General features: G+C 46.8%; 1 protein-coding gene across 5 annotated transcripts in view; it reads right to left on the bottom strand.

Annotated features, from left to right (window-relative positions):
• Window positions 1-14,408, bottom strand: part of LOC137431004 (ubiquitin carboxyl-terminal hydrolase 2) — a 24,289-nt gene extending 9,881 nt beyond the window's left edge. The window contains exons 1-9 of one of the 5 annotated variants that reach the window (XM_078781312.1): window positions 14,191-14,408; window positions 10,654-11,203; window positions 10,292-10,342; window positions 9,405-9,507; window positions 7,604-7,742; window positions 4,476-4,553; window positions 2,066-2,097; window positions 1,077-1,180; window positions 434-511 (exon numbers count right to left, since the gene is read on the bottom strand). In XM_078781312.1, the coding sequence (XP_078637438.1) occupies window positions 434-511; window positions 1,077-1,180; window positions 2,066-2,097; window positions 4,476-4,553; window positions 7,604-7,742; window positions 9,405-9,507; window positions 10,292-10,342; window positions 10,654-11,175 (1,107 nt within the window). In that variant the 5' untranslated portion in view covers window positions 11,176-11,203; window positions 14,191-14,408. Of the gene's footprint in view, window positions 1-433; window positions 512-1,076; window positions 1,181-2,026; window positions 2,098-4,475; window positions 4,554-7,603; window positions 7,743-9,404; window positions 9,508-10,291; window positions 10,343-10,653; window positions 11,204-11,314; window positions 11,427-11,519; window positions 11,736-14,190 lie in introns of those variants that run through there. The other 4 variants (XM_068121855.2, XM_068121856.2, XM_068121857.2 and 1 more) reach the window with 4 other exon arrangements.

Below are 14,408 nucleotides of genomic sequence, written 5' to 3'. Positions count from 1 at the left end.
CAATGTATCTTTTTGGCCCGATCTCCCAATGGTGAAGAACCACTGAAAAAATTCTCGTATCCGGATCGGGATCTTCACCAAAATCTAATCATTTCGTTCCTGTGACATACGCGACCTCCCGCCGAATTTCGTCCGAATCCGTCCACAACTCTTTGAGATATTTGGTTCACAAACAAACAAACAGACGGGTGAAAACATAACCTCCATCCACCTTTGGTGGCGCAGGTAATAAATAATAAAAGTTCCACAATATGGAAGCAGAAGAGTGACACAATTCTTATGTAGGAATCTCGGGGTTCACGATTCATTTACAAAAGGTTATCAATGGCATTACAACGTGGTGTTTGGGTTTTAGGATGCAAGGTTAATGCAAGTCGAGGAACAAAGTGGTTTGTGGTGCTTGCGGTTGAGGTGTTGTGGGAGGGCATATTACCGGTTGCTCTGTGCCTTCGAGGACTTCCTCCTGCGTGAACAAGTGCAGACAGTCGTGCAGAGAACAGTCGGTGGTGAACTGCACACAATTCGGAGGACCGTTATTTGGCACGAATGACCAATCCTTCGATTATTCTTCAAGCTTCACTCAAACTGATATTTCAGTGCATTGTTACCATTTTGCTTCCTCTCCCAGGTCTCCAATCCCAGTCGTTCTTTTCGTTGAACCCCGATCACTTTGAGTACCCCTCATGTGCCCCGGCGCACATGTATGACGGGCGTTGTCTTTGCGTGTGTTGTAGCTGTAGTGAATGGAGTGTGGTTGCCCAGATTGATCACGCTCCGCATCCACACCCAGCTGTGGCTTTACGATTGGGTTCAGATACTTCCAAAATATTAATTTGGCTTCTACGTGATGCATCCCGTGTGTTTTTGAAGAAGGACGTTTTCTCCTTTTTATGTAATAAATTGTGTCTCGAGGCAAGTTAGGTAAGGCATGGTGATGTGCACATCTTTGTCATCACATTGTGACGTCACATTCACCCATCAGGAAAACGGTGGAATTTTACACACTTGTCTTTAAGGTACTACAGTCGGACTTGCTGTGCAGTGTGAGATCCTGGTTTGGAGTGAAGAGGTCCTACCGAGGGCAGTGGCAAGGCCAGGTCCCAGAAGGCCTCGTGGGTGAGCGATTGATGATGGCAGGTACAGCAGGTGAGGGAGCTCTGCAGCCTTCCTCGAAATAGTGCTGCACACACGCACACACACACACACACACACACACACACACAGTTCACAAGAGACAACACCCATCGGTAAAGACAATGTGGTACCTGTATCTGCATATTCCCAATTTGTTTTTAACATACAAATGTCCCTTAAATAAGCCTGGTGTTGGCTTAGCGGTCAGGGTGCCGGCTTGGGATCCCAGGATCCTGGGTTTGAATCCCGGTCGATCGCTGAATTAACACCGGCGGGTTGACCTCAGCCTCTCATCCTTCCGAGGTCGGCAAATTGAGCACCAGTTCACTGGTAATTCCCTGTGTGTCGCAAGAGGCGACTAACAGGGTTGGCGGCAGGAAGGGCATCCGGCCGTAAAACATTGCTTCAAAAAGGGGACCACGGTGCCCGAAAAAGGCCAACCCCTACTCTGCGGGGAAAAATGGCCTCCAACGGTGGTTCTTCTTCTAAAGGTGGTTCTTCTTCTTCTTCATCCAAATGTCCCTTAACACCTTTGGGCCCTTCATGGATATCCTGGACTTCCGTCGTCACAAACTCATTCCTCAGCGCAAAACAAGTCACTACCCGCACTACATGTCATAATCGTAAACACGGACGCAAATTACAAACGCAAAATCTCTCATCATCACGAAACCTCCATACCGGCGTTCCGTGCAGATGACGAAGCGGTGCGTTTCCTCAAATAAGAAGTTTTAATTTGCTTGAGATGCAAGGTGTGCTCTAGCAAGGCGGTACCGTGCTGGACGAATTGCTTTAAAGGTTCAGGATTTCATACAAGACGTGTATGTGTGCAGAGTGTCGATGTTGTGCAATGTTTGGCCTTAAAGGACCAATGTTTTAGTGGAAAAAATACTCAATGTCAAACGTGCCCCCCTTTTCCTTCGTTGCCCACCTGAGATTCGACTTTCCTCTCTGCACGCAGCTCTAAGTGAGAAAAAATGGCGGAAAGGAGCAATTACTTCGACGCACCATACTCACACTTAAAAAAAACAAGGGTGAAGGGAACCAGGAAGAGAATATGCTAATATACACTGCATGACGGTAAATCTGAAGGAAACAGCACAAACTAGTTTGGGCACATCTTGCCTGAACAAGTTCAAAATGTACGAGATAAATCAAATTAGTCCAAAACATCCAAACATGGATGCTTCTCCACGACGAAAGGGCAGCAGTTTGTTTAGTAAAGTGGAACGGCCTTTTCACTTCAAATGAGGCCTGGCTGAGGTTGGCCTTGCCCAGAATAGATTAATTAATTGAAGGTGATGCAATCTGGGCAACTACAATATTAACCTTTCCAAAGATTGTTGCAATTGAATAAATGTTTAAATTAAAAAATATATTACAATGACATTCATGAAAGGTTTGTTATGGCAACCAGTCAACCACATAGTCCCGACGCCATCAGCACCAGGTGTGCCCCCAATGGGAGGGTGATGTACTGTCAGCCTCAGGCGTGCCACCTCCCTCCCCTCCCTCCCTCGCGAGGCGATACCTGCCAGCACTAAGGCGCAACATTAACTCATATCCAGCCTGTCCATGTGCCAGGTAAGTTTCAGATTTTACCTGTCCGGTCAACCATTGCACCGATCCAAACTATTCGTACTGCGAGCATGTGAGGCGATACTATTATGCTTCTTTGAGGTTTCCACAGCACGCAAGGGTGGTCACATCTAGAATGATCCTCTTAGTCACTGCTAATCACTGTGGCTTTACATGAAGAAAAAAAAACCTATGTTCAAGATTAAGATGTGTCAAATTTACTAAACTTATGGGTGGTATAATTGACTTGGATTGTCGAGGTGTTCACTTGTCCGACGGACAACTTGCCTGTCCTGTGCAGTCAGACAACCATTAATGTCGAGCTCTGAGCGCCAGGCGCCCACCCCCACAGTGAGGTGAGACGCTACCAGCACCAGGCCTGCACCCCCACTCCCATGGTGAGGTGAGACGCTACCAGCACCAGGCCTGCACCCCCACTCCCATGGTGAGGTGAGACGCTGCCAGCACCAGGCCTGCACCCCCACTCCCATGGTGAGGTGAGACGCTACCAGTACCAGGCCTGCACCCCCACTCCCATGGTGAGGTGAGACGCTGCCAGCACCAAGCCTGCACCCCCACCCCCACAGTGAGGTGAGACGCTGCCAGCACCAGGTCTGCACCCCCACTCCCATGGTGAGGTGAGACGCTGCCAGCACCAAGCCTGCACCCCCACTCCCATCGTGAGGTGAGACGTTGCCAGCACCAGGCCTGCACCCCCACTCCCAACGTTAGGTGACGTGCTGCCAGCACCAGGCCTGCACCCCCACTCCCATCGTGAGGTGAGACGTTGCCAGCACCAAGCCTGCACCCCCACTCCCATCGTGAGGTGAGACGTTGCCAGCACCAAGCCTGCACCCCCACTCCCATCGTGAGGTGAGACGTTGCCAGCACCAAGCCTGCACCCCCACTCCCATCGTGAGGTGAGACGTTGCCAGCACCAAGCCTGCACCCCCACTCCCATCGTGAGGTGAGACGTTGCCAAGCCTGCACCCTCTCCCCCACTCCCACCGTGAGGTGAGACGCTGCCAGCATCAGGCCTGCACCCCCACTCCCAACGATAGGTGATGTGGTGCCAACACCAAGCCTGCACCCCCACTCCCATCGTGAGGTGACGTGCTGTTAGCCCCAGGTGTGCACCCCCACTCCCAACGTTAGGTGACATGCTGTTAGCCCCAGGTGTGCACCCCCACTCTCATCGTGAGGTGACATGCTGTTAGCCCCAGGTGTGCACCCCCACTCCCAACGTTAGGTGACGTGCTGCAAGCACCAGGCCTGCACCCCACTCCCACTGTGAGGTGAAATGCTGTTAGCCCCAGGTGTGCCCCCATTGGGAAGATGACTCATTGCAAGCACCAGGTGTGCCCCCATTGGAGGATGTGGTTCTCATATTAGGAAGTTACAGATGCATTTAATGTTGATTATATGGGGAAAAGCCATACAACACAAGCATGAGCATCAAACCGAGAGGGCTGTCACATCTTTGTCATCATTGTAAAATTTTAAATGTCAGTCTGAGGCAAAAGTAGTTCATGTGTGTGGCACAAGAGCTGAAAGGTAACGTTACACTTTCCTATGAGCAATGCCGAGTGACGTTACTCCGTCCGGTGGGGTCACAAGGCAGCTCTCTCTACATGTTGTAACATTTGGCACAATGTCCGTCCTTTGTTTAATTGATTTCCTAGTGGCTAAGGCCCTCGGTTTCAAAAAGTCACAAAGAACAGATTTGGTGCTGATGTTCACAATTCACGACATCATTAACCAACCTGAGACGCGGCCTCCCAATCAGGTCACTGTGCATGCCTTCCAACAGGAACAGCAGGAACTCCTGGGCATCTTGCTGCCTTTAGCCAATGGAGACAAGGAAAGGTATGCAGGTGACACGCATTACATGACAGACGGTCACCTGACTGATTGAGGACACCCAGAGTAACAAGTGACAGAAGACTACTAAGGTAACTATGGTGACTATTGTGTGTTAATGACTCCCGAAAGAGGACCAACAGTGGAAATGTCATTAGCTGCCAAAGGTAAACTCAAGCATTGGAAACTTGTTTAATATTTCCACAATGAGGCCCAGTAGTTGCCATTCATCGCCGTGATGACTAGGGTTGCAAAGGGTCGGAAAGGGTCGGAAACTTTCCGGAAATTTTGGAAACTTTCCATGGAAATTTTCAATATGTTGGAAATTTTGGGAATTTGGGGAATTTTCATTTTATCTTAGAAATGGAAAAATAATGTTATTTTTGTTAGAAAGCAACAACATTATTGTGTTCTATACTACTCTTCACATAAATAAAAGAGTTTTCACATGCTTTGTGGGCTGGCTAGAGCCTTCATATAGCTTAATTGGCTCAAATATAGGATATGTGCGAATGATGTACCACTATACACACAATGTATACAGGGTAACATTTGTTTCAAATGATGATGTCATGACTGGTAATGTGAACTGCTCCCAAATTTACTTTGTGATTTGTCTGGAAAGTCTCCGTCTTAAAGAATATGAATGTGTCATTTTGGTGTACCCCCTTCTCATCTATCATTTTGTTAGGTCTATAATTAGATAGTCAGAGCCATGGGAATTCCCTCATCCAGTGCTCATTGCAAAACAAAACATATGCTCTTTAACTATTTAATATATATTAATGAATGCCAATAATTTCCCCTGGGTAATTTTCAAAACAACATCTATTATTCTACTGACCAATCCAATTTTAACCTTGTTTGTGTAGGTGAACATTTTACCCAAACAATTGAGATAAAAATGTTTGTAACTGATCAAAACTTTCTAGAATAAGACTTCAAAATGTTTGTAACACTGATAAAAACTTTCAAGAATAAGACTTCAAAATGTTTGTAACTGATAAAAACTTTCAAGAATAAGACTTCAAAATGTTTGTAACTGATAAAAACTTTCAAGAATAAGACTTCAAAATGTTTGTAACTGATCAAAACTTTCAAGAATAAGACTTCAAAATGTTTGTAACTGATCAAAACTTTCAAGAATAAGACTTCAAAATGTTTGTAACACTGATAAAAACTTTCAAGAATAAGACTTCAAAATGTTTGTAACACTGATAAAAACTTTCAAGAATAAGACTTCAAAATGTTTGTAACTGATAAAAACTTTCAAGAATAAGACTTCAAAATGTTTGTAACACTGATAAAAACTTTCAAGAATAAGACTTCAAAATGTTTGTAACTGATAAAAACTTTCAAGAATAAGACTTCAAAATGTTTGTAACTGATAAAAACTTTCTAGAATAAGACTTCAAAATGTTTGTAACACTGATAAAAACTTTCAAGAATAAGACTTCAAAATGTTTGTAACTGATAAAAACTTTCAAGAATAAGACTTCAAAATGTTTGTAACACTGATAAAAACTTTCAAGAATAAGACTTCAAAATGTTTGTAACTGATAAAAACTTTCAAGAATAAGACTTCAAAATGTTTGTAACTGATCAAAACTTTCAAGAATAAGACTTCAAAATGTTTGTAACACTGATAAAAACTTTCAAGAATAAGACTTCAAAATGTTTGTAACACTGATAAAAACTTTCAAGAATAAGACTTCAAAATGTTTGTAACTGATAAAAACTTTCAAGAATAAGACTTCAAAATGTTTGTAACACTGATAAAAACTTTCAAGAATAAGACTTCAAAATGTTTGTAACTGATAAAAACTTTCTAGAATAAGACTTCAAAATGTTTGTAACACTGATAAAAACTTTCAAGAATAAGACTTCAAAATGTTTGTAACTGATAAAAACTTTCAAGAATAAGACTTCAAAATGTTTGTAACTGATCAAAACTTTCAAGAATAAGACTTCAAAATGTTTGTAACACTGATAAAAACTTTCAAGAATAAGACTTCAAAATGTTTGTAACACTGATAAAAACTTTCAAGAATAAGACTTCAAAATGTTTGTAACTGATAAAAACTTTCAAGAATAAGACTTCAAAATGTTTGTAACTGATCAAAACTTTCTAGAATAAGACTTCAAAATGTTTGTAACTTTTAACAAATGTGATTTTCAAGAATAACATTTAATCACATGTGATTTGGGGTATAATACTATTCCATTGCTTGTTGACTCATGGGCATTATGTGTATTGTTTTTACACATGTCGTAAAAAAATGTGTAATGATATGCTCCACAGTTCAGCAAGTAATAAAAATGTTTAGATTACTTACAATCAGTGGTTTTAGTGCTAAATCTATTGAAGCATGTTTCCTTTTTCTTAAAAAAACATTGAGTTAACCAGAGAACAATAACAAAAGAGAGATCCAACATCCCTCATCTTTTTCTCACATCAACATTTCTAATTGTGTGAAAATTCTCAAAGTTTCCGAAAATTCCCAATATTTCCGCAAAATTCCCAATATTCCCGCAAAATTCCCAATATTCCCGGTGGAAATTTACCACATTCAAAATTCCCGGGAATTTTGCAACCCTAGTGATGACGGGAATACCAGGAGGGAAAATAAAACCAAAGGCACAAGTTGCTGGAGAATGTTACAAAAAAGGAGACAAAGGCTGGTGTGCCGTTTCGGTCAAGGTCTCCTACACCGGCGACCAAGAAAAAAGCGAAAGGTGTACGCGAAGGGGGGCAGAGTTACAGGTGGCCAAGGTGGACGGGGAGCCCTACGTTGATTACATCTTCATATCGCTTTGTGCGTTTGGCATCGAATTCGCGTAATTCAACTCCTGCTTTTCCATCGTAAGATGTCAGTAACCGTCAGGTCCGTTGAGAACGAGCCGATGAAGTGTGACAGAAAGCAAGGTTGAAGGGATGAAGGGTGTTCTTTGTGACTAAGGCAGGAAACAAAAGGGCTAAAAGGAGAATCTATTACACATACCTATAAGCTGCTGAGTGGCATCTCTTTACCTGTGGCCAGAAAACTGTGGTGCCAGATGCTGCACCTCGACGTGCAGGCCCGATGGGCTCACGGCTGCCCCAACGCCGCTCGTCCTCGTTCCTCCACCGCCATTTCCAGCCCACAGGTCACGTAGCAGCGAAGAAAATTCTGGAAAAGAGCAACAGCATCCTTACGTGACCACACGACGACCAGGATCCAGTTACGGTCAAAAGGCATTAACGAACTGACAGCTGGGCACAACAAGAAAGGGAATGAACGAACAGGGAAAGAAGAGAGAGGAGGGAGGAAACACCAACCTGCGAGAAGAAGCTTGGGTTATGTTAGGGTTCATGGGGGTAGTGAACATTGAGGATAGGAATGGGAACTAACGTTTGAGGGTAGTTTACCAGACCTGGTAGCCATAATGGGTAGAGGGCCTGCTCTGAGTCTGGGAGGTCAGACGTTCGAACCCCGGCTGAGCCGTCCCAAAGACTAAAAATGGTACATTCCGATTCCTTGTTTGACACTCAGAATTTCAATGGGATCGAGCACAAACAAACAACGATAGGTTGACAACCATTGCCTCCTAATGGCATCCTCCTGTGTTGAAGTGCCTTGTAAGGGAAGTCATAATAATTTATATCACCTGCTTGAAGCCCTGTAGGTAATAGTGGGATTGATCAGCTTCTGGAAGGTTGTTCCCACAAATAGGATAAAATCGGAACAATAATATTGGGAGTTTAGCCAGGAGGGGTGACTGGAGGAACATGTTGATCTTGGAGTTGTTGCGGAGGTTCGGAAGGGTGAGAGGCCACAGGGAGCTTAACCGGACGCGAGGTGGTTTAAAAAAAAGAAGAGACATCGACCTGTCTGCGATGTGACAGCAACAATTGTTGTACTTGGACATCAGAGTGGAATATTCCAGAATGTTCAGCTTGAAGGAACTGCGTTCCAACGCGAGTCGAAAGAATTGACGCGACCAAAGACGGAATTCGTCCGAGTTGCTTTATTGAAACCAAACAGCTCAGGTATTCTCCCAAGCCCGTTTTTCGGGCAATAATATATATACACATTTATGTCGGGAAGTTTGCCCGGCAAAAGCTATACCGGGCATGCCCGGGTATCAAGGGCGAGCCTTGGAAAGGCGAGTCTGGACCTGCCCGGGCGTGTTTGGCTGCGGCCTGGCAAGTCGAGGCTGGGCGTGCCCGGGCGCTCTGGGCGAGCACTGGAAAGGCGATAGCGGGCATGCCCGGACGCTCTGGGCGAGCCCTGGAAAGGCGATAGCGGGCATGCCCGGACGCTCTGGGCGTGCCCTGGAAAGGCGATAGCGGGCATGCCCGGACGCTCTGGGCGAGCCCTGGAAAGGCGATAGCGGGCATGCCCGGACGCTCTGGGCGAGCCCTGGAAAGGCGAGAGCGGGCATGCCCGGGAAAGACGAGACCGGGCGTGCCCGGGAGGTTCGGGCGTGCCCGGGAACAGTGAGTCCGGGCATGCCCGGGAGAGGCGCGTCTGGCCGTGTTCTGGCCGGTGCAAGGCGATTATGTACATCCAGCGGTAACCGCTACAAGCTTTAGATTCAACAGATATGTGATGCTGGGGCTCCATCCCAAAGGGGAGAGCAGTACTCCATTGGAAGCTGTGAGCCTGCTTGGCATTCTTGCTACAATACCCAATCATGTGGTTTGTGGAAGCTGAAAAATTGTAATCAAAGTAGGCCACAACCACCAGCTGACAACCCACCTGCTCGGCCCCTACAATAATATCAGGTGTACCAGCCTACTATGTATGTGAATCAACCATCAACAGCCGCACCAATTTCCTGGGCCTTACCATTCAGCAAAGAGCTCGGATGGACGCAGGATGCCCTCTCCAGACAGAAGTCACGCAGAGGTCGTGCATGGCTTAGACACTGGATGATGGATGCCATGAAGCACTGAGAGGGGCGGGGTGAGGAAAAACCGGTGAGAAGCTTATCGGAAGTGAGGGACCAGAAAAATGACGAAATAAAATTAATTTGGGAATTTAGTCACAGAGAACGGATGTTGCGGTGGTATTAGTCCCCGATGACAATAGTATTGTGCGTTTTGCTCATTTATATTGCAATCTAGGAAATGGTACAATACAAGTCGTACAGTGAGTGGATTAGGGGATATTTGGGAGTTTAAAACAAAGTCTGACGCAACAGAGCTCAGAGGGGAGTTCACATAGCCTACGCCTACCTCTATGCCGAAAGCTAAAGTCATGCTCAAATGTACTACAACACGTTACATCCATGTGTCTAAGGAAGACGACACAAAATAACGTTTACACGAGCATCGACACCTGTGCAGGTTAAGCCTCTTTGAGTCGACACCAAATGTGCTCGTGAGATGAATCGATAAAAACAAGAGAGAGAATTGCTTTGCAATACACGTCCCCTACCGGTCCCAATGAGTGTTGTTGTTTCAAGCAAAAAGGGCACAACTCCGTCAAAATTTGGCAAAACGCCCCAAAACTCGAACTTGTTCTGTATCTTATCATAATAAAGCCATGTACCAAGTTTCAGTTCAATATGTTAAAGGATATGGGTAAAAAGTCTGGAAAACTACAGGTGCGAGAGCAAACCTATAATCCCATCCTGGTAGGGGAATAATAACAAGCGGTTCATAAGCAGTAGGATTACAGAAGCTTGAACCCATGTGCCCCCATCCTCCCCAACTTCTCCCACCACGACTCACTGTATTCCCCAGATTGCGGAGTCCAATCTCTCCTGCTTTTGGTCCAGTTTTCTGCACACAGGTGAACAGAGACAAGAACAAATTAAATGGTTAAAGTGCAAAGGATTCCAGAGCAATTTGAAAATGCGCAATAATTGCCGCGTTCCCCACGTGTACTGGTTCTTGATGCGTTCCGTTTTGGTACGATGTATATTATAAGGCGTGTGCATGCACATTGCGACGAGCTCGGGGACGAGCCAACACAGCAAGCAGCAGCATGTAGAAATGGGGGGTAAGTAGTTGGGAGATGAGATGCAAGTCACGATTGAGGTGCTCGAAGATATTCCCAAAATGTTTCGGAGAATACGTCGCACATGGCTCACCTGCGTCGCCACGTCGGTTTCGGCACAAGGGAAAAGGTCTCCGCCTCGTAGAGCAGCACGGGTGGACACGGCAACGGCCCCCCGGGACTCCTTGGACAAGCTGAGGTTGCTCATGTCCGTGCGCAACGACGGAGAGTAGCGGTGGGTGGTCGTACATAGCGGACGATAGATGGCCGGAGGAGAGATCGGGCGGGGTAGAGTCGGGGAAGGTCGATGGTGGTAGATGGACGAAGATGAGGACAAGTAAGAGTGCATCGGTGTGTCGAGCGTGAGGGGACGCCGGTGCGTCGTGGAGAGCGGGTACGGCAGATAGGACGGAGTGAGGTCTCTGCTGCAGTACGACGGAAGATCGTAGCTGTCCCTCGTCGCACCGACACCCTTCAACCCACGTCCCAAGCTCGAAATGCCTCGAGGCCCCGGGTCTCCCAAGGTCGTCACTCGAAGCCGAGACCCCAAGAGATTGGAAGCTCCGTGGGAGGAATAATCGTGTCGGTAGGACGCCTGCCGCGATTGGCTGGCCATGCTCCCTCTCGTTCGATCCTTGTTGTGACTGAGGGCAAAGAAATCAACAGGAATGAGGTCAGAGTTATCATAACGCTTGCCAAGGGAGTAGTGGAGAAAACAAGGCGAGTGTCAATTAGAACTCAAAACACACACGCACGAGGCAAATGGGGGGGAAAGGGGTCAGAAGAAAGATGAACAAGGCCACAGGATGAAGAATGTCTCTTGTGACCTGTTGACTGGTAGGTTTTTATGGAGCCCGAAGCTCTCCGTCCGCCCGGGCGGCGCCTCCGTACTATTTAAAGCTAAGTTTGTGGGAGAGTCAAGTTTAGAGAGAGGAAGAGGAAGCAGAAAGTTACACTTACCTCGCAGGCAACTCTCTCTGAGCCGGAATGGAGCGTGTGCTGGGGTTTGGTTGCCCAGGAATGTTTTGTTTCATTAGCCATTTACGGCCGTTTCGTAGCAACTGCGTTCAGCGACGGGATCGGCGTCTGCGCAGAGCTGGGCACGACCAGAACGGCACGGCAGGGTCTGGCACTGAATGGCACAGCGGGCATGGAATGTCACGAAACTTATGGAACAACCCAGGGTGGGGTACAAATAGGAACGAGAGACAGTGACTCGGCACGCAATGCCATTCGCCATCCCGGTTGGAAACGCACGCGCGCGGTATAAGGCAACAGGGCAATGAAATTGATAAACCACTTGGCACTTGGTTCGGAGCGATCACGACCACAAGGTAGTGTCCTTGGTCAATCACTTTAGTCACCTTCATCAATGCCCTAATGACTTCGATCCATAGCAGCACCGATTTTATGCAGATGATGCCAATGTGGATGGACCAACGTTGGACCGAACATTGACTTCAGTCATCAGGAATGCTCTCATTGTTGGAGTGTGACAACATTGCCTGGCTCCCATTGTAGGAGTGTGACAACATTGCCTGGCTCCCATTGTTGGAGTGTGACAACATTGTCTGGCACCCATTGTTGGAGTGTGACAACATTGGCTGCCACCCATTGTTGAAGTGTGACAACATTGTCTGGCACCCATTGTTAGAGTGTGACAACATTACCTGGCTCGTATTGTTAGAGTGCGACAACATTGTCTGGCACCCATTGTTGGAGTGTGACAACATTGCCTGGCACCCATTGTTGGAGTGCGACAACATTGCCTGGCACCCATTGTTGGAGTGTGACAACATTGCCTGGCACCCATTGTTGGAGTGTGACAACATTGCCTGGCACCTATTGTTGGAGTGTGACAACATTGTCTGGCACCCATTGTTGGAGTGTGACAACATTGTCTGGCACCCATTGTTGGAGTGTGACAACATTGCCTGGCAACCATTGTTGGAGTGTGACAACATTGTCTGGCACCCATTGTTGGAGTGTGACAACATTGTCTGGCACCCATTGTTGGAGTGTGACAACATTGGCTGGCACCCATTGTTGGAGTGTGACAACATTGTCTGGCACCCATTGTTGGAGTGTGACAACATTACCTGGCTCGTATTGTTGGAGTGCGACAACATTGCCTGGCACCCATTGTTGGAGTGTGACAACATTGCCTGGCACCCATTGTTGGAGTGTGACAACATTGCCTGGCACCTATTGTTGGAGTGTGACAACATTGTCTGGCACCCATTGTTGGAGTGTGACAACATTGCCTGGCACCCATTGTTGGAGTGCGACAACATTGCCTGGCACCCATTGTTGGAGTGACAACATTGCCTGGCTCCCATTGTTGGAGTGTGACAACATTGCCTGGCAAACATTGTTGGAGTGTGACAACATTCTCTGGCACCCATTGTTAGTGTGACACCATTGTCTGGCACCCATTGTTGGAGTGTGACAACATTACCTGGCTCCCATTGTTGGAGTGTGACAACATTGTCTGGCACCCATTGTTGGAGTGTGACAACATTGTCTGGCACCCATTGTTGGAGTGTGAAAACATTGTCTGGCACCCATTGTTGGAGTGTGACAACATTGTCTGGCACCCATTGTTGGAGTGTGACATTACCTGGCTCCCATTGTTGGAGTGTGACAACATTGTCTGGCACCCATTGTTTGAGTGTGACATTACCTGGCTCCCTTTGTTGGAGTGTGACAACATTGTCTGGCACCCATTGTTGGAGTGTGACAACATTGTCTGGCACCCATTGTTGGAGTGTGACAACATTACCTGGCACCCATTGTTGGAGTGTGACATTGTCTGGCACCCATTGTTGGAGTGTGACAACATTACCTGGCTCCCATTGTTGGAGTGTGACAACATTGTCTGGCACCCATTGTTGGAGTGTGACAACATTGTCTGACACCCATTGTTGGAGTGTGACAACATTACTTGGCTCCCATTGTTGGAGTGCGACAACATTGTCTGGCACCCATTGTTGGAGTGTAACAACATTACCTGGCACCCATTGTTGGAGTGTGACAACATTGTCTGGCACCCGTTGTTGGAGTGTGACAACATTACCTGGCTCCCTAGATCCCTGATGGACATCGATGAAGTTGAGAAGGTCCAGAGACGAGCTACGAGAACGATGTCCATGCTCCATGAGTTTTCCTTTCCGGAATGGAGACTGATCTGCATGGTGTTGGAATATGCATTCATTTCTGGATTAGACTGAGTTTCGTCACTCCGTCGGATTTCCTGTCAACATGAGACCTCTTTCTCTTTCTCTGTCTGTGTCTCTCAACTTTGTGTTCAGGTGCGCAGGTTAGACGGAAGGAACAATTATTTTCAGGCAGCGAGTAGTTGAGCACAGGATCGGTCTTCGCTGGAATGTTCTGGACTATCATTCCGTTGAAGTATTCAAAAGAGGTCTTGGCGAGGTTTGGTGAGGTGAGGGAGCCCTGGAACCTGCATCGTCGATTTAACCAAGTATGTTCCGTCCACATCGGACGAAAAAGAGTCGGCATCCGGGACATCCGGGTCGGGAAAAAGAGTCGGGACATCGAAAGAGTGTCCACATCGGACTATCGACGGCAGGACTACCTTTACTTCGACAGACGATGCCGATCAACTTACCGAGCTCCACACAGTCATCCAGTTTGTGCTTCACAGTTCACTTGGAAACAGAACGGCTGCAGGTTCGAATCTGTGGTGTTCCCACAATTATTATGCGACACGACACATGCGTTTCTCAGGTAAAAATGATCACTTTGCCTCCTCACAATGTTGACAAAATGTTTGTTAAACTTGCGCCGAACTATTCCTGTGTAACAATTACAAACCCACAGTGAATT

This window comes from Myxine glutinosa, chromosome 7 (assembly GCF_964187855.1).
Source record: "Myxine glutinosa chromosome 7, kmMyxGlut1.1, whole genome shotgun sequence".
Classification (NCBI taxonomy): domain Eukaryota; kingdom Metazoa; phylum Chordata; class Myxini; order Myxiniformes; family Myxinidae; genus Myxine; species Myxine glutinosa.
This window is presented reverse-complemented; position numbering and strand designations above follow the sequence as displayed.